Source organism: Cervus canadensis, chromosome 10, assembly GCF_019320065.1.
Source record: "Cervus canadensis isolate Bull #8, Minnesota chromosome 10, ASM1932006v1, whole genome shotgun sequence".
In the NCBI taxonomy this organism is placed as follows: Eukaryota; Metazoa; Chordata; class Mammalia; order Artiodactyla; family Cervidae; genus Cervus; species Cervus canadensis.
Genome location: NC_057395.1, coordinates 64,696,034 through 64,720,164, shown reverse-complemented (window position 1 = coordinate 64,720,164; position 24,131 = coordinate 64,696,034). Strand labels below are relative to the sequence as shown.

The 24,131-nt window shown below is 54.2% G+C and overlaps 1 protein-coding gene across 2 annotated transcripts in view; it reads left to right on the top strand.

The window, feature by feature from the left end:
* Positions 1 to 6,952: 6,952 nt before the first annotated feature.
* The window catches only part of SOGA1 (suppressor of glucose, autophagy associated 1), a 74,632-nt gene continuing 57,453 nt past the window's right edge, over positions 6,953 to 24,131 (top strand). The window contains exon 1 of one of the 2 annotated variants that reach the window (XM_043478644.1): positions 6,953 to 8,076. In XM_043478644.1, coding sequence (XP_043334579.1) covers positions 7,402 to 8,076 — 675 coding nt within the window. In that variant the 5' untranslated portion in view covers positions 6,953 to 7,401. The remainder of the gene's footprint in view (positions 8,077 to 24,131) is intronic. The other variant, XM_043478643.1, reaches the window with a different exon arrangement.

Sequence of the window (24,131 nt, the reverse complement as noted above, 5' to 3'; positions counted from 1 at the left end):
AATATGCCCAGCAAGGGACCCCCAGCCTGTTTGGGGTGGGTGAGCCCACTCCCTTGGGTGATTCACACCCTCGGACGGGCCAGCTGCCCGCTGGGGGACCACGGTACAGAACTACAACTGTTTCACACAGACCTCCAAGTGAACAGGGTCCGTTCTGGAAGTGGCCCATTTTCTGTAGGATCCAGGAAATGTGGGGTGGGGGGCGGCTCTAAAAGACCCCTTCCTGCTGGCCTTGGTGGAAAGGACTTGGGTCCCCAGATCCTTTCTCCATGGCCAGGTCTCCTGGGGCAACGCCCCAACCAGGAAAATAGGATACTGAAAGGAGTTGTATTAATATTATGGGGAAAACATTCAAGTGATGGGCCCTGTTGCCATCTCAAACAAGTCTGTTGCAATACGTGTTTGAACTGTTAACAGCCTGGGGGATCACACGTCTGGCCCTCCTGCTTTCATGGCCCCACTCCCAACTCTTTTTCCTCCACACTCGATTCCTGAACCTTTGGGCACTTTGGGAGGCCAGTGAGATGTGCCTTGCTGTCCCATTCTTTGTCCTTAAGTCTAGAAATGTGACCTGGCGAAAAAGCTAATTGCCACATAGTGTGTTTAGTCGTGTCTGACTCTTTGCGATCCCATGGATTGTAGCCCACCAGGCTCCTCTCTCTGTGGAATTCTCCAGGCAAGAATACTGGAGTGGGTAGCCATTCCCTTCTCTGGGGAATCTTCCTGACCCAGGGATGGAACCTGGGCCTCCCACATTGCAGGGAGATTCTTTACCATCTGAGCCACCTGGAAGCCCAAATCCCATGTAATTGGCTTCTGAAAAGCTTCTACGATCAGATTCTAGATGCCAGAGGGTTGAATGTCCCAGCACTGCCTTGCAGCCTGCTTTCTCCTTTCTCCACCAGACCACGTGCCGCCTCTTTTAGCACTGCAACAGTCATCGCCAGGAAACAATTTCAATGTCCAGTAAAAGGGGAAAAGGTTAATTGACCTATGGAACATCCACTCTGTGGATTATTTCTAAGAATTAAAAGCGATGTTTGCCAAGAGTTCATAAATGCACAGGAAGATGCTTCTGCTACTCTGTAAAGTGAAAAAAGCAGATATAAAATGAGATGTGCGGCACAGTTACTGCTATGCAAAATAAACCCGAAGACATTAGGAGAAAAGGGAGAGAACACACCTGGTGGCTTGCTGGGCTGACTGGCTTCACTCTGAGCTGATGGGTGCATGATGTACCCCCTCATGCATCCTGGGAGGTCTGATCTCCATGCTCTGGTCCCTGTTATGGACCGTCTTTGCCCTCTTCACACACAATTGCCACTCCTTCAGCTCCTCACTCTCAGCTGGTGACTTTGTTCCTCTTTGAGAAAATGGGAGCCGTCAGTCCCTCCCTCAATCTTCCGACAGACCCACCTGCATCTCACACCTCTCTTCCACCTTCCTTCTGGGACAGTGAAGGAACAGCCTCTGTTCCTTTCAGAAGCCAGTCCCTGGGGTCCCCCTAGATTTGTCGCTCTCCACTTTTCTCTGCCTCATCCATCTCTTGCTTGCTTCTACCTCTCAATGTGACCATCCCCTCCACGATGGCTCCATCCTCTTCTTCCTACACTCCACCTTTACCTCCTCGTCACTATTCAATCCCCCGCCTTTGACATCTGTCCTGACCACCCCTGCTCTTGTCAAGGTCCCCAGCAGCCTCCGTGTCACTCTAGGCTGGGGGTTGGGGGGGCGTTCACTTTTCTGCTCTCATCTTCCTTCAGCCCTTCTGCTATTTGACAGAGCGATTCTCCTTCTCTTACATTTACTCCTTCACTGGCAGCTCCCCACCCCTCTATCTTTTGTGGCTGGTGTCTCCTCTCTTACCCACTTTTTAGAACCAGGAATTCTTTTTTAATTTTCTACTTTATTAAGGAAATGATATATGGATATAGCTGTATTTAATAAGATTCGAACAATTAATGATAGATGTTCTGGAAGCAATTGTTGAAGGCCCCTTTCATCCTGCCCTCTCCCAATCCCATCCACACTTGGAGGGAACAACTACCAATTTTTTTTCATTTAAAAATTTTACTTTTTATTTTAAATTGAAGTATACTTGTACAACATTATATAAGTTACAGGTGTACATGATAGTGACTCACAATTTTTAAAGGTTATACTCCATTTATGCTTATTATAAAACAGTAGCTATAGTCCCTGTGTTGTACAATAAGTCCTTGTTGCTTTATTATTATTATTATTTTGGGAGGTATGTGCCACATGGCTTGCAGAATCTTAGTTCCCCAACCAGGAACTGAACCTCGGGTCATGGCAGTGAAAACCTGGAATCCTAACCACTAGGCCACAAGAGAACTCCCACTTGTAGCTTATTTTCTACAAGACAATTTGTCCCTCTTACTCCCCTTCCTTCTCCCCACTGGTAACCACTAGTTTGTTCTCTGTATCTGTGATAGAACCAGGGATTCCTAACATCCTGGTTCTAGGGCAGTTTTTCTTCTCTCTATAGACCCTATCTGGTCTCATGGATTTAAATATTATCTAAATGCTAATAACCTTTCATGACTCCGGACCACATGCTATCCTGGGCTCCACACTCATGGATCCATTGCCTATATACCTTGAAAGTCTCCAAAGACACCTCAAACTGATCGGACCCAGAAAGAACTCTCAACCTCCATCTCTAAACCTGGTCTCTCCACCCGCAATCACCTCCAAGCTGTTTTCCCTGTCTCGTTAAACCACACCACCACTCGTCCTGTAACGAAAGCCAAAAACCTGGGAGTTGAACTTCATTTCTTTGATCCCTCACCTCCATCCACGGGTGTCTAACTCTTCAAAGTTCCAGAAGTGATCTCAGGAGCATCCCTCTTCTTCCCTCTCTACTGCCTCCACCCTCATCCCAGCCACCGTTACCCCTCAGAGGCTGGTCCAACTGCTCCATGCCCCATCTTCCAGCAGCTTCTTGCCATCAGCTAGAGTGATCTATTTAAAACACAGATTACATCTCACCCTGGCTTACTCCAAAGTCCCCAGTGGCTTGTCACTGCATCAAGAATAAAGGCCTGCAAGGGCTGCTGTGACTTCTTCTATCCACTCCAGCTCCGTCCATCACCGGTCAAGTGCTGGTCACATGGCCCTTCTCACTTTCTTGAACATCTATCAAGTAGGTTCTCTCTGCCTGGAATTCTCTTATTCTGGCTCTCTGAATAGCTCACTTTAAATGTCACCTCCAAAGAGAGGCTGACCTGACTACCCTTTTTAAAGCAGGCTCCCCTACTAATTCCTCTAACTCTTCTTCAGCCAGTGGTTTGTATAAGGGGCAAAAACTTTGGGACTTCCCTGGTGGTTTGATGTTTAAGATTTCACAATTTTTAAAGGTTATACTCCATCTATAGTTACTGTAAAATAGCAGCTACATTCCCTGTGTTGTACTATAAGTCTTTGTAGCTTATTATTATTATTATGGGGGGTGTGCTGGGGCAGGGTTCCATCCCTCATTGGAGAACTAAGATCCCATCTGCTGCATGGTGTGGCCAAAAAATAAAAACACTTTTAAAAAAGGAATAAAAATTTCAATTAAAAAAAAAATCACCTCCTCTTGGGAGCCTTCCAGGATTCAGTCTCTATTCAGTTTCCATCATGTTGGTCAATTCAGCTGCTTGAATGGGAGAACATAAACTGTTTTTCCACTGGGTGATCAGCATCTTCATTTCTTACAATCTGATTTATTTCTTTTTATTTTTTTAATTTATTTATTTCTTATAATCATTTAATGCTTCATGACTTCTAGAGTAGAGCTTTATACAGCGTGTGCCTGAGCTGAACACTACCCAACAGCACAGCACAACAGGCTCTAAAGCTAGATGGCCCTGGGTTCAAATCTACCCTAGCCCTGCCACTTCCAAGTTATAGGACCTTGAACAAGCAAACATTCCAGTTATTCATTGCTGCGTAACAAACTACCCCCAAAATTAGTGTCTCAAAACAACAATATTTATTTTACAGTTTGGGACAGCTCATTTCTGCTCTGCTTGGCATCAGCTGGCGCAGCTCCAAGGTTGGAGGCTGTATCATTTGAAAATTCCTTCTCTCACGTGTCCAGGGCTTAGTGGGGACCAGAGCTGGAGTTGTTGAATGGAACACCTTCATGTGGCCTCTCCCATGAGGCCTCGCTTCCTCCCAACATGGTGGCTGGGATCCAAGGGAAAGTGGACTGAGGGAGAGAGAGACTCAGGGACACAGAGGCAGAGAGAGACTGAGCTGTCAGTCATATTGCCTTTTATGACCTAGTTTGGAAGTCATACTGTCACTTCTGCCGTTCTCTGTTGGTTGAGGCAGTCACAAAAGCTGCTCAGGTTCAAGGCGAGGGAATATAAACCTCATCACTCAATCAGAAGAGAGTCAATGCCACACTGTAAACAAGAATAATCGGGGGACTTCCCTGATGGTCTAGTGGTTGAGAACTCACCTTGCAATGTAGAGGACGTGGGTTCTAGCCCTGGTTGGGGAACTAAGAAGCCTGCACACACTTGAGCCCTGCGCCTCACCACGAGAGCGTCCGTGTGCTGCAGTGAAAGATCCTGCAGGACACAGTGAAAATCCCACATGCTGCAACTAAACCCCGATGCAGCCAAATAAATATAGAAACACTTTTTTTTAAAAAAGAACAATTGGGATAAGCTATACATCCCTGAACCTATCTTTTAAAAATACAATCAATCACAAGAAGTTCCTAACCTTTCCAGGATCCTCTGCTGAAGTGTTGGGCACCGAGCGTGGCATGAGTGCTCAGGGGGCGGGAAGCCCCAGGTGGCCTCCCCACCTGTACGGAGCCAAGTCTGGGCCCCTGGCAAGTCTTACTCCTGCTGTTTCCCTCCTCTGAACTGAATCCAGAGCCCCCCACCTTGACTCTACCCCCCCCCCAACCAGGGCCTTGCTGTTCCCCAGACTCTTCTGGGGCTGCAATGTGGATTCAGGGCTCCCCACATCTGAAGACCCTCAGAACAGGAAGGGCCATTAGCACCCTGCTCAGCCAGAGACCCAGACAGGGTATGTGGTAGAGGCAGGACTCGCGCTCAGGCCCACGTGGGGAGATCCAGGCAGCTGCTGTTGTGGCCATGAGTGTGTCGGGAGTGGCTGAGCAGCCTGCTCTAGCACGTATTCCCCTGCCAGGGTTCACATCATCCAGCATCTCCAAGCCCACATTCTGCATAGATGGAGAAACTGAAGCTGAGAGAGGGTATGCGGTTTCCAAGAGCCACACAGCATCTCTCTGTGCTGGACCAGAACCAGTCTACAAGAAATGGAGGCATCAGAGCTAGAAGGACCCTGTCATCCATTATATCCCATGGGGTCTTCTGAGGCCCGAGAAGCAGAGGAGGGCCTGCCTTGGCCCTTGCCTTTGTGGAATGTCATGCCATCCTGTGGGTGATGACTCTTTTGTGGCTCATCTCCTCCCTTGACTGTGTGCTCCATGGGGTCAGGAATTCACCACTGGCAAGTCCACCACTGTGGCCCTCTGTGGACTGGGTGAGTGGACAGTCAGTGTGGGCAGGGGAGCTGGGGCTTTGCCAGGAGGGGGTGGAAATGCCCCTTAAGAAGTGTTTGCAGAGGACCTGTCGAGTGGCCCTGCTCCTTACCTGGCTGGTGGAGGGCACCTGGAGAAAGGGTTTGAGGATGGAGGGGGCACTCACACACCTAGACACCCCTAGATGGGAATGAAGCCATGCCTCACAAGGAGAGGGCATACCCGGGAGTGTACTCACCGCTGCGGGGGAGGTGGGACAGATACAAAGTGGACTTGGGGCCAGCCGTGAGTCAAGGGCGGAGGAGGTGAAGCAACAGGATTGGAGGGAGGAGGAAGAGGAGGGAAAGAGAGAAATGGAAAAGGAAGGGGGAAAGGGATAGGAGGAGGAAAGGAAAGGAGGAGGAACAGAGGGAGGAAGAGGCTGCAGAGGGGTAAAAACGGGCCTGCGCCCCACCCCCGCAAGGGGGTGCCACCCTGAGGGTGATCGCCAGCCCGCTGGGCAGCCAAAGGACTTCCGATGACTCTGCCCAGCAGGGGCTCGGCGGCGATGGGGAGTAGCAGCGAGGAGAAGGGGAGGGGAAGGTGTGACAGCCACGTGGGAAAGTCAACAACACGGGAGCACAGGTCTGGAAGAAAAGAAACGACACCCATCGGAGTCGGGACTCCAGGGTCAAATGGAGTTGCTCTGTCGGGGACGTGTGAGGAACAGGGCAACCGGGTCCAGCTCGGACTAGCTCCCGCGGGAACCAAAACCTATTCACAAAGCACCTGCATGTCTGACTCTTCAAAATGGGTCGTTTTGATTTTAGCCGGGCAGAGCCTGAGACCGGGTTCAGGGAAGAAGCGATTGTGCCTGGGGTCACAGCAGGTCAAGGCGTGGAGAGCTGGGCAGGCACCGAGGGCCAGACGCTCCCCACGACTATAAGAGGGAAGCCAAGCCTGGACACCGGAGCACGCCCTTGGAGGCGCGAGGTCCGGCGTCCATCCCGGCTCTGCCAGTAACCGTGGGTCGGGATCGCCGGTCTTCCCCAGGCTTCAGTTTACGCGTCTGTACATTGGGATGATCTGTCTCGCTCCGCCAGGTTCTTGGGGGGCGGAGTTCGCGCACGCTCCGCACAGCCGCGAGGGGCGAGGTGCTCGGCGTGTATATGGATGCTGGCTCCCGCGATCTGAGGTCCGCCCGGCCTCTGCCTGGGAGTCCCCAGCCTCGCCGCTCGCGCTACTCCTGCGCGGAGGAGGGGAGCGGGGGCGCCTCCGCCGGGGGCGTCGCCCAGGCCAGCAGGGGAGGGGACGGCGGCGGAACGGAGGCGGAGGGAGCCCGGGCCTCGGCAGCCTCGGCCGGCCTGACCCTCGAGGGGGTCGCTGTTGCCTCGCAGATCCCTCCCTCGCTCGCCTCCTGTATCCCTCCCTGCCGCTCCCGCCGCGTCCGCCTTTTGTTCGCGGAGCCGCGCGTCCCCGAGCTGAGGCGGCGGGGCGGGGAGCTGGCGGGGCTGCGCGGGGGGCGGGCCGCGCCGGGCGGAGCCGGGGCCCGGGCCGCAGCCGGACTCGGAGCTCGAGAGAGCGATCGGCGTGCAGGCAGCCGGGGCCCGGGCACGCTCCGGGGGCGCGGCGAGGCCGAGGGGGCGGGCGCCGGGCGGAGCCGGAGCCGGAGCCGGGGTGCCTGGAGGCGATCGGGCCGCTCTCTCCGAGCCCAGAGCAGCGGAGAAACCGTGCGGCGGGGGTCGGGGCCGGAGCGCAGCCCGGGGGCTGAGGTGGGCCGAGAGGAGCCGCGACCCCAGCGGCCGGAGAGGCGCCAGGAGCCTCTCCCGGGGCGCGGAGGCCGGGCAGGCCCGGGCCATGCGCGCCGCTCGTTGAGGCCGAGGGAAACCGCGATGGAGGTGCCGGCGGGGGAGCCCCCGGCTCGGGGCTGCGGCCCCCCGCCTGCTCCCGCCCCGGAAAGGAAGAAGAGCCACCGCGCGCCGTCGCCGGCCCGGCCCAAGGACGTGGCCGGCTGGTCGCTGGCCAAGGGCCGCCGCGGCCCAGGCCCGGGCGCCGCGGCCGCTTGCAGCGCCGCGTCCTCGGCGAGGCCCGACAAGAAGGGGCGTGCGGTGGCGCCCGGGGCGCGGGGCACAGGGACGCGGGTGGCCGGGGTCCGCACCGGGGTCCGCGCCAAGGGCCGTCCGCGCCCGGGGACCGGGCCGCGACCGCCGCCACCGCCGCCCAGCCTCACCGACAGCAGCTCGGAGGTGTCGGACTGCGCGTCGGAGGAGGCGCGCCTGCTGGGCCTGGAGCTGGCGCTGAGCAGCGACGCCGAGTCGGCGGCCGGGGGCCCCGGGGGGGCCCGCACGGGACAGCCTCCCCAGCCGGCGCAGCCGGCACAGCAGCCTCCGCGGCCTCCCGCCTCCCCCGAGGAGCCATCGGTGGCCGCGTCGTCGGTGAGCAGCAGCCGCCTGCCCCTCAGTGCCTCGCTTGCCTTCTCCGACCTCACCGAGGAGATGCTGGACTGCGGACCCGGCGGCTTCCTGCGAGAGCTGGAGGAGCTGCGCTCGGAAAACGACTATCTTAAGGTGCGGGGTCCTGGTGGGGGAAGGGGAGGCCGCGGGGAGGCGCGGGTGTCCGCCCCACCGGCCGAGGCACTAGCCGGCCCGCTGTCCCACAGCTCGAGCTGGGCAAGGGGCCTAAACCCTCAGGGGCTCCCTCGCATTCCGCTTCCCATTGTATCTGGGAAACCTTCTCCTAAGGGAGGAACCTGGAGGAGGAGACTGCCCACGGGCCCTGATTTGGGAAGGGGGTCTTGAGTGCTTTGGAGGATGCTTAGATACGGTGCCTGGGATGGGAGTGGGTGCTCCGTGAGGGGCTGGACTTCGGATTCCGCGGCTCAGAGCCCCCACCCCCAGGCCGCTGGGTGGCCCTCATTTCTGGGACAGGCACTGGTGTGCAGTTTTCCGGGAAGACCTGTGGCCATCTCCGGCCAAGGAGAGGCCTTGAACACTAGTCTGAGTCTTCACCCAGGGCTTTCCTGGCTCAGGCCTGTCCCTGCCTGCCTTTCAGGGCGGGTCCCCGTTTGAAAGCATGACATCTGGGAACATCCCCTTGGCTAGAGTCCGACTTCCGCCCAGTCTAACGGTCCTGCAGCCTGGGAGGATGGTGTCCAGGGAGAACCCGTTCACAGCTCCCTAAATCCCAGGGTATTGTCTTCTGCCCAGTTTGGGATAGGCCCTGTATACTCAGCAATCCTATTGGTGCCCCCCAGCAGTGCCCATCTCCTTTCCAGTGAGAAGAGGGAAGCTGGCATCTGAAAGAGGCTTTTTCTCTGGGCCTATAGGGGACCTGAGAGCTTCCCAGGAAAGCAGGCTTGACCTTCACCCTTTGGGTGGACATGAGCACATACTGGATGCAGGCCAAGCTCTCTCTGCCCACTGAGGCAGCTTTAGGGAAGGCTCAGCCCTCACACGTCGGTGTTGGCCTGGGAGATTGCCAGATTCCTGGGTTCTCCCGCCACGGGCTGGGCATGGTTTGGAAGAGGCTGAAATGTTACCTGCTCTTATCAGTTGATATCCTGGCACAGCATCCAGAGCATCCCTGGCCAAGAGCCTCTGAGTTCATGGCACTCTGCTAATTTCTGTCTGCCTGGCAACACTTAGCCTTGCACTGTAGCTCTTCGGGCCAAAAGGGTTTCTCTGTCTTTAGAGTCTGTGAGGTCTTGCTTAACTGTGTCTCTCCCTCTCCATCTCCCCCAGGATCTGCTACCCAGCATGTGTTAAGTTTGTACAATAGAAGGATAGGGTCTGTCTGAATCAGAATAACCTACCCCTTTAGCTTCTAACCTTTCCTCAGGCCAGGCCTTAGTTTTCTTATCTGTTAATTGGGAGGGTAAGCCTTCCTGAAGCCCCCATTCAATGTGGACAGTCGGGGTCTCAGTCAGCTCCTGCAGTCTTCACAAGCCAGCTGTGAGGAGAAGACAGTGAAGGGTAGGGGAGAGGAGGGAGATAAGCCAGAGAAGGCCTGGCCCTGCCCAGGTGGTGCCTGACCTGCTCTGAACTCGAACCCTGAGCTCCTCAATCCTGCCTCCTGGCCTCCATCGCTCCCCCTGGCCAGGGAAGATGGGCCATAGAACTTGGCTTCACAGTCTCCCGCACCCACCCCCACCAGCTCCTGTTCATGCCAGGAAGTCACCCGGCAGAGCTCTGGACTCCTGCTGAGCCACCCATAACTGTTAAGATGGAAAATAGTTCCAGAAGGCTGGAGACTGAACCTGAGGCCTCACAGGGGCCAGGGCCTGGCTGCGGACCACCCACTGCCTGGGCAGGGCTCAGCCTCAGTTTCCCTCATTCATTCAGTGTTCCTGGCTTCACGTGCAGGCCTCAGGCCACTGTTAGATCTGGAGAGTGTGCCTTCCTGGCTGTGTGATCTTGGGCAAGTCCCTTAACGTCTCTGGACCTCAGTCTCCTCATGGTAAAAAGAGACATCACACATCTTTCAACCTTACGGGTTAAATGAGTTATGTGCGCAAACACCATGAGAGCCCCTGGCATGGAGCGAGCCTCAGAGGAGGGTAATTTCCACCACTGTTATTCTCAAGTGGTACATGACACATTTCCGTGGGCGCTTACCATGTTCTCTGGCAGACTCCGTGGGGAAGGAATAGAGCCTCCTCCCCACCCGAAGCAGTCCTGGCCCCTCATTCATTCATTCGCCAGCTATTTACTTAATGCCTGCTGTGTACCAGGCACTAACACAGATCTGAGGACGAAGTGTCTGTTTTCATGGAGCTGTTGGTCCTCGTGGAGGAGGCTGGAATTAGACAGTAGTCACACACTACATCACACACTGCCTCACACTACAGACCGCGATAAGGGTGGGGAGGGACACAGTGTGCTGAGAGCACATGAGGGTGGGACTGGGGATGCTTAGGGAGGCCGGGATGAGAGGGAGCCCGCTGAATAAGGAGCTGGAGTGAGACCCTTCCAGGCTAAGGGAAGTTGGAAGAAACTTGTGGAATTCAGGGAACAGTTCCGAGCCTGGAGAGAGGGGGGAGAGGGAGGAGATTGGATGGGAGTGGTGAGCAGGACTGGACTGTGAGGTTAATGCTGTGTCCACGTGAATCAGTCCCTGATCTTCTCTCCAGCTGCCAGCCTCACAGAGGCAAGGTGAAAACCTAGACACTGTGGATGTGGGCCGTAAATGCAGAGGCTATTACAGGAGTTGAGTGCTTTGTTTGGTTTTGTTTTGGGGGTCACGCCGTGCAGCATGCAGGATCTTAGTTCCCGGACCCAGGGATCAAAGCCACATTCCCTGCAGTGAAAGTGCAGAGCCTTAACCCCTGAATCGGCTGGGAAGTCCCAGAAGGAGTTGTTTTGTTCATTCTACAGATGGGTAAACTGGGGCCACAGCAGGGAGGGGACTTGCTCCAGGTCCCAGAGCCAGTTCTCCAGGCAGCCAGGCTCGGAGTCAGAGTACCTGCTACTCTTGACGTGTTTCTTGCCCCTCTGGACCATTTTGCATCTAAGATGCAGGAACCGAGTTACCAGGAGAGACTCCAGCTCCCCAGCATGTCCGCAGCACGCCTGCTGCTGCCTGGCTTGAGTCCCTCCGAGCCCGGTGGGGCCTTGATCAAGCTCACCTCCCAGTTGATGGAAGGCTCTGGGACCTGTCGCCTGGGGAAGGCCTTGCAGATGATGACGGCAGATCTCCTGCGGCCTGAGGCTTGTTCTGGGGCCCCAGGCGGTAAGGTAGAAACCCGGCAGCTCTCACCCAGTGAGGAGCTGCTACAGAGAAGGGAGTGAGCTTGCTGTCACTTGAGTTATTCAGGGTTATTCAATGCTGGAGTTATTTGCCTGTGATAAAGACATGGGGTTTGTGGAAAACAGCTTGTAAACTGAACAAAATGTAGTGGTTGTGATTACTTGAGGAGGATTTAGGAAGAGGTTTATGTGAAGGCTGTAGTTGAAATTGCCTGACCTCAGGGTCCTTCCAGCCAAGGAAGTGTGAAGGTTATTAACTTTTAAAAAATTTTTTAAAAGATTTTGAAGTATAGTTGCTTTACAATGTTGTGTTAGTTTCTACTCTACAGCAAAGTGAATCAGCTATATGTATACATTTATCCCCTCTTTTTTCCTTCCAATTTCTCAGTGTCCATAGGACACTGAGTAGGGTTCGTTGTGCTCTGATAGTGAGGTTCTCATTAGTTATCTATTTTTACACAGTATCAATAGTTTATATATGTCAATTCCAATCTCCCAATTCATCCCATCCCCTCCTTTCCCCCTTGGTATCTATGTTCTCTATCTTGAAGGTTATTAACTTTTAAGGGTCCAGGATTCAAAAATGCAGACAGATTGACTGTTTGACCTTCAAAATCCTGGTGGTCTGAGGTCTTCCATTTCCCCATCACCACTAGCTGTTGCCCATGTACCATTAGGACATGCTGGGAACCACCCAGTGTGGACTGAAGAATCCAAGAGTTGGAACCCAAAGATCTGGCTTTGTGACCTGACTGTCATTTACTGTGTGGCCGTAAGTGAGTCACGTGGCCTCTCTGAGCTCTCTTTTGTTTCATCTGTATAATGAAGATGATGGAACCTGCCTGGGCAACCTCAGAGGACTGTTTACAGGAATCAGGGAGGTGTGAATAGACAAGAAGACTTTTTGCAAGCAGTGAAATCATGCACCTTTTAGGCAGTTAGCATAATTATTAGCCAATGAGCAGAGAGGATGTCTAGGTCTTCATTCTTTTTTTGGGGGGGGGGTGCGGCTGTGCTGGGTCTTTGTTGCTATGCAGGCTTTATCTAGTTGCGAGGAGTAAGGGCTACTCTCTAGTTGTGGGGCGTGGGCTTCTCTTGTTGCAGATCACAGGCTCTAAGGCATAGGCTCAGTGGTTGTGGCGCATGGCCCTAGTTACTCTGAGGCATGTGGGATTCTCCCGGACCAGGAATCGAACCCGTGTCTTCTGCATTAGCAGGCGGATTCTTTACCACTGAGCCATCAAGGAAGCCCTGAAGTCTTCATTCTTGATAGAGCTGGGAGAAGACAGGAGGGTGGATCCCCTTAGCTTTAAGATGTTAATAAATCAGGAGCTGCTCCAGGGAGGACAGGAAAGTGTGGGTCACATTCTGTACTGTGTGGACTCCATGAAGCAAGCCCTCCCCACCTCCCTAGAGGTTCTACACGTAAGAGTTCGTGCGTGCATGCTAAGTTGCTTCAGTCTTGTCCGATTCTTTGTGACCCTATGGCTCCTCTGTGCATGGGATTCTCCAGGCAAGAATCTGGGAATGGGTTGCCATGTCCTTCTCCAGAGGATCTTCCCTATCCAGGGATTGAACCCGTGTCTTTTATGTCTCCTGCAGTGGCAAACGGGTTCTTTACCACTAGTGCCACCTGGGAAGTTGGAAGTACAGCCAGTTTTAGATGTCAGCCCAGAAGGGCCCAGAGGAAGCATCTAATTCACCTCCAGTTCCCATTGGATACAGTTGGGCAAATGAAGGCTCCAGCTCACACAGCCAGAATTCCAAACCTGGTTGGTCCAACCCTGGATCCTGTTCTTTTCACAGTCTGAGAGGAACATGAGCTTGTGGTTGCTAACAACCAGTCTAGTGTGGGACATAGGTTGGTGAGAGGAATTCTACTGTGTGCAGTGTCCTAGGCTAAGACTTGTTGGGAGCAAGTAGAGAATAACCTGTGCTGGGGCTGACGGCCTGGCACCTGTAGGCAGTGTGTGTGTGGTGGGGGGCAGGGGGGCACATGCCTGCCTGCGTGTACATGGATATGTACCCTGCATCAGTGCAGAGTGAGATTGGGACCAGGGGTCTGAGACTGGAGGAAGTGATGGGGGGTTGGATCCAGCTTTAAGGTTTAGATAATGGTTAGGCTGGAATCCAGAGTGCTGGAATGTTAGAGCCCGCCTGGGGACCCCCAAACCACTGATTACCGGCCTTCTCTGGCTCTTGCGCACAAAAGCTATCAACTATGAGATCATTTCCAGAGTGCCAGGCCCTTAGTTAAGTAAGCGCTTTACTCCTCACAGCAGTCCTATGGGGAGAGTTCTGATATCAGACCCATTTGACAGAGGAGGAAGCGGAGAGGTTATGTCACCTGCGCAGCTGGTACACTTGGGACCCTCATCAGACAACCCCAGGGAGCCCCCTTCCCAAGTCGTTCTTCCACCCTCTCCCATGCAGGAAGCAGCCCATGCCTCCAAGTTTCACAGAGCAGGATTCTCGCCTGGTTCTGCCAGTTACAAGCTGTGTGAGATTCTCAATCTTTCTGAGTCTCTGTTTTCCCTTCTGGAGAATGGTGATAACCATACTGCCCCTTTTCCAAGTGGGGACCCTTTTCCAAGTGACGGTGTAGATGTGCGTGCATGCTAAGTCACTTCAGTCGTGTCTGACTCTTTGCGAACCTATGGACTGTAGCCCGCCAGACTCCTCTGTCCATGCGATTCTCCAGGTAAGAATACTGGAGTGGTTTGCCATGCCCGCCTCCAGGAGAGCTTCCTGACCCAGGGATCAAACCCACGTCTCCCACGGCTCCTCCATTGCGGACGGATTCTTTACCGCTGAGCCTCCGAGGAAGCCCGATATACATCTAGCGCACAGCAAATGTCAGTGCTTGTCCTGGTTGTCACCTTTCCCTTCCTTGCTTCTTCAGGCATTCATTCATTCATTCATTCAACATATATTTTCCAAGTGCCTCCTGGATACCAGGCCCCGTGCCAGGTGTCTGGGGCAGTAGCCAGCAAGCTGTGAAGCATTTCTGAGCTCCCGGGAGTTGTAGGGGGAAGGGTTCAATCTGCCTGTTACTGGGTAGGGGGAGAGGAGTGGTCATCGGTCAGCAAAGATCCTGGCTAGTCCCTGTCTTGAGTCGCAGCAGTCTCTGGGGCAGCTGAGAGGTGGCCTGAAAGAAGCAACTCTAAGAACTGGGTCTTTAAGGATCTTCAGCCTGTCATGGGGGGAGGGAGCAGCTCTAGAGATGGAGAATGAGATGGAAAATGTGAGATGGCTGCTACTGAGGCCTTAGGAGGACCACGAAGCTCCCAGGGCTCCCAGCATTCCTGGCAGAGGGGCTTGGCCTGTGTCCCTGGGCACACTCTCTCCTGCACACACAAACACACGTACCCATATTCACAGCGCATGCGCAGAGATCCACGCCCACTGACACACGTCTCATGTACCCATTCAGGGGCAGGCTTGTGCTCTCTGCTTTTCAGAAGCACACCTGCGGGCATCTTAGAGAGGAGACCCGCTCAGAGAAGTACACAGACCCACGCAAGATACACCACATGTGTCTCCTCACCCCCACCGTTACTGGACAGACACAGCACAGACTCACACCCTCTAGGAGACGGCAGGCTCGGAAACACACCCTCACACACTGCCAGACACGCTTGGCCGTGTCCCAGAGATGGACACACCCTGGAGACAGTCTCAGACATATCGGAAGTACATGTGCGTATGCGGGCGCGTACACACCCACACAGACTCGTTACCCACAGGTGCTGACACCCGCAGACCCACCCCTGCCAGGCGGGCACAGACACTGCCCATCACCCAGACACCTCCACTGCGTCTGCCACAAAGACAGCAAACAGCAGACCCAGGCTTGCACACCCGGGCTCACAGACACACACAGCCAGGAGACACATGTGAACAAGACATGGAGCCACGACACAGAAGCAGGGCATGAGCACAGAGCACTCAGATGTCAGGTCTGTAGCATTTGCTAGCAGGAGCCAGAGACCCACAAAGGAGGATACCCAGACACACACACACACACACACACACTGGCTGTGACATTTCAGCCACACAGAAACACAGGAAATCCTGGCCCGTGTCTCCCTGGAGCTCATGCGTACAAACTACTGTTTTCAGTGCCTCCACGAGGCTTCCTTCCACTAGGCTGCTGGAAACAGTGAGGAGTGTGACAGGGGCTTGATTTTGCAACCTCCGGGATCTGGGGGCCCTGGAGCCTAACTGAGACTGAATGGTTTGTAGGCAGATAAAGGGCTGGCAGGTCACCGAGGTGGAGAAACTGCATCAAAGGCCCTCAGGCCCCAGACACACGACACTTGGGCTGGGGCCCAGTGAGCCAAGCGGAGCAATTGTCAGGCCTGCCTGTGGGAGAAATAGTGCCCAGGGGCACCTCCCTCCTAATCTCCTTGGAATTTCCTGCTTGCCCTCATCTGCCTCCTCCCTTGCCCCTTTGCTGGGGGCTGTGGAGGACTGTACCATTCCTGTCCTTAATGAGTGCCCGTTTCTGCCTGGGAAAAGGAGACTGGGATAGAGGAAGTTATGTGGGCACTCAGAGGAGGGGCCTGGGAGACTTCCTGGAGGAGGAGGCATTAAAGTTGAGGAGTTAGCCTTGAATGACTGCCTCTGTGTCCAGCTGCTGGGACCGTGCCTGGCACATCCTAGCGATTCAATAAATATTTGTTGCACGATTGAATGAAAGGCAGTGATCAGGGTCTGCAGGTGGGCTGCAGGCAGACTATGGGCTTAAAATAGAAGAGTTGGGGGGGAGTGGTGGGCATGGGCAGTGGTGTGGGGGAGACTGGGAAGGGGAGCTGGGCCTGCTGGGGAAGGGCACTGTGCTGAGCTGAGCTGAGGCATTGTGAATACCTTGCTGGTAGGGGCTGTGCTGACCCAGAGCAGGGCCAGGCACTGCCTCCTTTTCATGTGTTTTCAGCACAGGGCACAAGGCCCAGGGGCCTCAGCAGGGAGGTGAAGAAACTCCACTTGGGGGATCAGGTCTGGACCAAACCTTGCTTCGTTGCCTCTTCCCTGTCCATGAACCCCATGTTCAAGGCCCCTCTTCCAGCCTCAATCTTCCTATCTGTAAAATGGGAACTTAGGGGGTCCAGTGATTAATAATCTGCCTTCCAGTGCAAGGGGATGCAGGTTTGATCCCTGGTCGGGGAACTAAGATCCCACATGCTGTGGGGCAACTGAGCCTACGCAGTCTAGAGTCTATGCTCTCTATAAAGAGAAGCTCCCAGCTTGCAATGAATACCCACTGTAGCAAAAAACAACAACAACAACAAAGGGAACTTAACTCCTTTCTTCCTTTCAGAGCACTTGGGAGGATTAATGGTCAGGTGTACAAGCACATTCAGCACCATCCTGGGCACAGCAGAAGGGAGGGAGCCCCACTTGTATAGTCTCTGGGGCAGAAAGAGTTCCTCAGGGGAGGAGCTTGGCTAAGTTCTAAGCAGAGGCCTGACCAGCAGCCAAGGTTATAACTAAGATCATTCCCCTGGGTGCCCCACAGGCATGACCTCATATGCAGTCACATTCTCTTCCTTCTGGCACCAGAAGGAACTGGGAACTGGGGTGGGGAAAGAGCCAGAGACTTGGGTGTTCTGGGCCGGGCTGGCCCTGGCTGTCACTGAGGAGCCCCATAGGTCAGTGGATGGTGCTGGCCTCTCTGAGGAATGGTGGGGAGTGAGAGAAGGTGGGAGCAACAAGCCAGCCTTTCCCCCTTCTTTGGGGGCCAAGGTGGTAGAGAGCACTATGGTCTGGAGCCAAGCTCACTTGAACTTGAAGCCTTGTTCTGCCTTTTCTTCTGTGAGCTTTGCCTTTACAAGCCTCAGTCTCTTCATCTGTACAATGGGTGGGCATGCTGATGGTGCTCGCCCCGTAGTGTTGCCATGAAGATTAAATACAAGAAAGCATGTATGTGAAGATTACCCGGGGCCTGTAAGGGCTCAACAGCTCTGCACCCTCATCACTCGTTATCACTAGGCTTGGATCTGACTTCCCGTGAGCCCTGGGTCGTTTTTTTTTTTTTAATATTTATTTATTTATTTCACTATGTTGGGTCTTAGTTGCTACACACAGGATCTTTATTGTGGCATGTGGAATCTTTAGTTGCAGCCTGTGGGATCTAGTTCCCTGACCAGGGATTGAACCCAGACCCCCTGCATTGGGAGTGCAGAGTCTTTGGCCCTGGACCCCTGGGGAAGTCCCAAGCCCTGGGTCCTTGACAACAGGGGTTGTGCCTGGCTCTGGGTGTGGGTCTTGGCATGGAGCAGGGGCCTGGGAGGTGTGTGTGCAGCTGAAGTGCGTTGTGGGTATCCCCAAACACATCTCTCCCTGCGCCGCCCACCCTTTACCCTCCTGCCCCAAGTCAGGCCAGCACTGCAGGCTCTCACCCGGAGATACCTCTTTGCTGATGGAGGGCCACCTTTGGGGATCCCACAGTCTAGAAGTGGGGTGAAGAATCTCCCATTGCCTGTGCCTCAAAGAGAAGCTCAGACTCCAAAGAGTTTGGGGTCCTATAGCCAGGCTGGACCAGCTGTCTTTACTGTGTTTTTGCCCCAAACCCACATAGGTTCTTCGGGGTCAGGTGCCTCGACCTCTCCCCTCCACACCCCTCCTGAGCCCTGCCCAAGCACCTGGGTGGCCTGTGTGGTCCTGCCTTTCTCAGCCTCACCTCACCCCCACTCCACCCAAGTTCTGAGTGCTCTGTGCACCCCAAGCCTCTATCCCTGTCTTCTCTCTGCCGCGGGGCCTTTGTACTGCAGTTCCTCCGGCCTCCCTTGGTGTCCTCCTCCACCTTCTTGTGTTCAGCTCCAGGCCAGGCTCCTGAGTTAAACACCTAGGCGCTTCCTGTAGGCTCCTTTGGGGCATTTACCTCTAAGTAATTACATTATTAACTAGATAATCACAGGTTTCATCCCCCTCCCCATCTCTGCAGGAGGACACAGATCTTACCCTGGTGGGACTTAACCCCTTCCTTTCACATTGGTGTCTGTAAACTGAAGCTCAGAGAGGTTAAGGGGCTTGCCAAAAGTCACACAGTCTGTAAGTGGCAAGAGGCAGAAGGACTGGGGTCCCTGGTGCTCTTTGCAGGATGCTAGGCAGGGGGAATGGTGCTGGCAAAGGCTGGGAGGTGTGCCGGTGCCTCAGGCCACACCTCCTGGAGCCTCAGGCCACACCTCCTGGAGCCTCAGGCCACACCTCCTGGAGCCACTCCCTTGACTCTCCAACCTCGCCTTCCCTCCCTGTACACCTCTGAGCGCTGTGCTCTCCCTGTTCAGAGATGTGGCTGCAGCCCAGAGGCTGTTTGGGGGATGATTTTTTTTGGGGGGAGGGATGATTTTTAATTTTTTTTTAATTATATTTACTTATCATTTATTTTGGGTGCCCGGGTCTTCGTTTTGGCACACAGGATCTTCAATCTTCGTTGCGGCCTGTGGGATCTAGTTCCTGGACCTGGGGTCAAACCTGGGCCCCCTGCATTGGGAGCGCTGAGTCTTAGCCACTGGACCACCAGGGAAGCCTCTGGGGGACGTTTTAAATACATCCAAATCCAAATGCTACCTTCCTTCCTGTCAAGAGAAAGGACTGGAGGGACACTGTTGGGTGTCCCCGCTCTGAGTGCCCCCTAACCTGGAGGCATCAGGGCCTGCAGAGGTCTCGCTGCTTTGGCTAGTGAGGCCTGGAATGGGACAGCGACAAGTCAGGCCTGGCCTTGGAGGTCAGTGGTTTCCGGGCATCTCCTCCCTCCTCAACGCGCCCCCTGCCCATGCATGCATATGCAGACACACATACACAGATCCCCACCAGAGAGAGTGTCTGTGGTCTCATGCATAGAGCTGTGCCACATCTGAGAGGCTCACTCCTGATTGCCTTTGGAGCCGCCTTCTTCCCGAGCCTCTGTTTGCTTATCTGTAAAATGGGTGTCTATAGAATAGCACTTGCCTGAAAGGGACTGTCATTGAGGAAATGGACATTCATTCAATGCTCAGCCTGGTGTTTGGCACAGGGTAAGCCCTTGTGAATATTAGCTCTTATTATTGTCACTACTGTCTCATCGGAGGCACCGTCTAGTCTAGTTTACAAGAGCTCAAATTGGACTCGAAACCTAGCCATGTCGTCTGACGTGTGACCTTGAGGTGACCTTTCTGACCTCAGCCCCTCCCCAGTCAGCGGGGATGGCTGGGGATACAGCGAGATAACGCGTGCCACCTCGCCCAGGTCGAGCGCTCAGGACACTCTGTGCCTGTGGTCATTTGTTGCTGGTGGAGAGGCAAGCCCAGGACTCTGTCTTCCGTCATGACCCTGGGGTCCCTGAGACCAGGCAGCCTCCGTGCCAGGGGGAGGGGGCATTGTGTGGCATGGCCATGCCTGCCTGGGATCCAGGCCCTCCTTCTCCAGGACCTTTGACCCTGACTCCACTACAGCTAAAGCCCAGCCTCCCCACAATGAAGCTAAGCTGGGAAACGGGAGCGCAGAGTCCCTCCCGGCTTGACTCTGGACAGTCTGGGGGATGGTGGGGCTGTCCCAGGCCCCCTCTAGACCTCAGGGCCCCTGCCTGTGAAGGGATGGAGTCTCTGCACCCCACCCCCACCCCCGCTACTGCTCCCGCAGTTCTTGGCTTTTGAGCTGGAAAGGAAGTGGAGCCGCACAGCCTCTGCCCTCCTTGGGGTCCAAGTGCGATGATCTCATCTGGAGCCTTGACAGACCCTGGAGGACGGGCAGAAGGGACAGCAGATGGCTGCCCTGGCCTCTCGGGGGGGCTGGCATGCCGCCCTCGTGGCCACTGCTGGCCCACCCTGCAGGTCAGCCCTTCCAGGCGGGGGTGAGTGGCCCGGCCAGAGCCAGGGTGGCAGATGGGCAAGCAGCCTGGGCTTTGGCCTGAGGGAGGGACCGTGGTGGCTAGGGTGGTGTGAGAAGGCCGGCCAGGCGGGGGCTCCCAGGCCTTTGTGGAGTGGTGGCCATCCCGCAGAGCGAAGCTTCTGGATCCCTCAGTTCAGCTGTCATTCTTGCTGGGTCTGTTGCCCATTGATGGGTTGGGTCCCTAGAACCTGGGAAGGAAGTGATAAATTTGGGTAAGGTTTGAAATTGAGCGAGGCTTCCCTGTGACTCAGACGGTAAAGAATCCACCTGCAATGCAGGAGACCCGGGTCCAATCCCTGAATTGGGAAGATCCCCTGGAGAAAAGAAGGGCAACCCACTCCAGTATTCTTGCCTGGAGAATTTCATGGACAAAGGAGGCTGGTGGGCTACAGTCCATGGGGTCACAAAGAGTCAGACACAACTGAGCGACTCATGCTTTCGCTTTTCTCTGAAACTGAGCAGGGGTGTAGTCGGCCTGGGACATGAGTTACGCTGCATGAGAGAAAAACAGGGTTGAGATGGACGCGATGGGCCTAGATGGGTCTGGAGGGCTTCTCTGAGGAGGTGGCCTTTAAGTGGATGCTTCACGCAGGACGGGCAGCCGGTAGTGGGAGATGCAGGGGAGGGGAATCCAGGCAGAGGCTTAGAGGTGGGACAGGCGAGGTATCTTCTGGCTTCTGGAAAAAGACCTGAGTGGCCGATGAGAGGAGTTGGGGAAGATGAAGACGGATAGGTTAGCAGGATCAGGCTTCTCTTTTGCTTTCAGGCCTGGTGATTTACATACAGTAAAATGAGCTATGACAAGTGTATGGAGCTCTGTAACCACCACCATAATTATTCCATTCTTCAGTGGCTCAGATGGTTAAGAATCCACCTGCGATGCAGGAGACATGGGTTCAGTCCCCGAGTCAGAAGAGCCCCTGGAGAAGGAAATGGCAACCCACTCCAGTATTCTTGCCTGGGAGAAATCCCATGGACAGAGGAGCCTGGCGGGCCACAGTTCACAAAGAGTCGGACACGACTAAAGCGGCTGAGCCACACCAGCTATTGCACCCCCCACGCCGGCCGACATTCCCCCTTGGTGGTCAGGGCCTCCCTCCTCCAGACCCTGGCAACCACTGATCTGTTTCCTGTCCCTATAATCTTGCCTGTTCCAGAATATCATGGAAATGGCTTCATACAGTCCATAGCCAACTGAGTCTGACTTCCTCCACTTAGCATAATGCCTTTGGGCTTCACCCACGTGGTTGTTGGGTATCAGCAGTTCCTTCCTCTTTATTGCTGAGTAGTTATTATATGGATGTACCACCGTTTAGCTATTCACCAGTTGAGGGATATTTGGGCTGTTTCCAGAGTTTGATGATTGTTGAAGGATTTCACATAGGAGAATCAACAGTTAAAGAAAAATCACTCCATGTACTAAGTGGAGAACAGATTAGTGGGGAGTAGACTGGCCATCATGGGGACTAAATCCAGTGATTTGGTGATGAATCTGGCTCACTGTGTGTGTGTGTGTGCTCAGTCATGTCTGACTCTTTACGACCCCACCTGACTCCTCTGTCCTTGGAATTTTCCAGGCAAGAATACTGGAATGGGTTGCCATTTACTACTCTAGGGGATCCTCCCAACCCAAGGATTAAACCCCCATCTCCTGCATCCCCTGTATTGACAGGTGGATTCTTTACCCACCTAGGAAGCCCGTAGGTACTCAATAATTCTTCATATAAAATGGCTGTGCCCTGCGGTAGCCTGGGAGGCTTCTTGGTGGAGGTGGCATTTGAGGTGGAGGGGTGAGGAGTTGGGAGACAGATACAGAGAGGAAGGAGGCCCAGGCAATGCAGAGTCCCCATGGGAGCTGGGTGGGCTGGGACCCCAGCTTCCTGCTCCTGCCCCAGCCTTGGTATCTCAGGGTTTCTAGAATGTGGTCTGCAGGGCCCAGCTCAGGATTCCCTGGGGATGCTGGGTGAACAGGCACCTGCCGGGGCCCACCCTAGCTCCATGCGGGCTGATGCTCTTGGGTAGGAGCTAGCCAGGGGACCTCAGCTCTGGAATAGTCTCTTCTGTGTTGGCTATTAAGAGGCTACCCCCTCATGTGTTCAGGAACCTCTTGCCCCCCTGGTTCCTCCTGTCCCCTCTGGGCCAGCTGGGAGCTGTTGCTGGGGGCTCTCCCGCCCTTTGCTTCTTGCTGTGTTTCTTTAAGGGGCTTCGTGTTTGGTCCCTTGCACCTCCAACCCCGTGGGTTGGGAGACCTTCTCACCAGCTGCTTGCCCAGACCAGTTCCATCAGACCCCTGTATCTGGAGCCCCTCCGAATGTTCCAGTAGCCCCACATATAACCCCTCCCTTCTGTCCTCATTGTGCAGAGATTAATCATCTTACATTCCAGTAGGTTTCCTGCTGAAAGTATTTTTTCCTGGAACATTTTGTATTTTTTTTGGCCATGCCACACAGTTTGCAGGATCTTAGTTCCCTGACCAGGTATCAAGCCCCCACCCACCACAAAGAAAGCCCTAAATCCTAGCCACTGGACTGCCAGGGAATCCCCTTTTCTGGAATATTTTAAATGTGGCTTGAAATCAGAATTCTTCTTCTCCAGCTTTATGCCCTGATGGTGGAGAGTGCGGGTCTGGGGTCGCTACCCAGACCCTACAGAGGAGGTGGCTCCAGAGGAAACACAGATTCTGTCTTATTTTGTGCCGTGTCTCCCTGTAGTCTCTCTGCTGAGAGTAATTTCCAGAATAGTGTTTCTAAATGTTTGAAACAAAATGTAAAGGAAAGCAAGCATATGGAAATATAGTTATCAAAGTATATATTTAAATGATGACATAGTAACAGGTGTGCTTATTAACTCATAAGATCTGGAAATAGGTCTATTAACACTGTAATTTCAAGGTACTGATGAGTATAAAGGATATTTTGACATTTCTGCAACAACTGTTATATGCTATGAAAATCTATGTGGTTTCTCTTGGTGTCAAAGCCGTAAGTACTGCTGATACAACCATGGTTTGTCCAGAATAGAAGGAAATGTTGATTTTTAGTTAGTGTTAGTGAAAAATAAAGACGTGCTTTTATTCCCCCCCCCTTACCACTGAAGTTCATGGGCTCCCTGCATTCTGTGCAGACGAGAGAGCCTGAGTCCTGCTTGGAGATGTCTCTGGGTGACCTTGGGCACAGCCCACCTCCCTGTGCTCCTCTGCGGTTCTTTGCCCCTAGAACAGAGATGGTAACTCCTGTGCTGCCTGGCCCTGGGGCTTCTGTGAGGACCCACGAGATGAGTCACGTGGAATGTCTTTGTAAACTGTGACGCCGCGTGCTGCCATGCAATGCCACGCTATTATTAGCGGTTGTGTGAGCTCATGTTTGGCCCTCCGGCCCAGCATGGACCGAGAGACTCTTCCTGGCCAATTCCCCCAGGGTTCCTGGGAATCAGTCCATTTTGGGGAACTGGCCTGCTCCTGAGAGGCTGCTTCCTGCAGGCTGACCCCATGGGTCATTAGGGAGTGTGGTGGGGATAGACGGAAATGTACTTGTGGGCAGGGTGTGGGTGGGGGAGCAGACCCTGCCCATCCTCCTGGGTGGCATAGGGGTCTGAGGCCAGTGCTGGAGCAGCCTAGGCTCTCTCTCTTTTTAAAAAAATTAGTTAATTAATATGCATCAGATCTTAGTTGGGGCTCATGGGCTTTGTTGTTTCATAGCATATGGGTCTCAGTTCCATGACTAGGGATTGAACCCACGCCCCCTGCATTGCAAGGAAGATTCTTAATGCCTCTGGGAAACTTCTGAGCCTCAGTTTCCTCATCTGCAAAGTGGGAACATTTTCCCTACCTACTTCACAGGGCTGGTAAGGGGATCAGACTGTTGTGCATGTACTCTGCTTGGACTGGGCCTGGTAATCAGTGAGCTGTTTTTTATTTGAGGGCATGTCTGGACATGGGGGCTGAGGATTCTAGGGCAGAGGCAGGGCTGTGAGGAGGAGACCTGGGGAGAGGTGGGGCTGGATTCCAG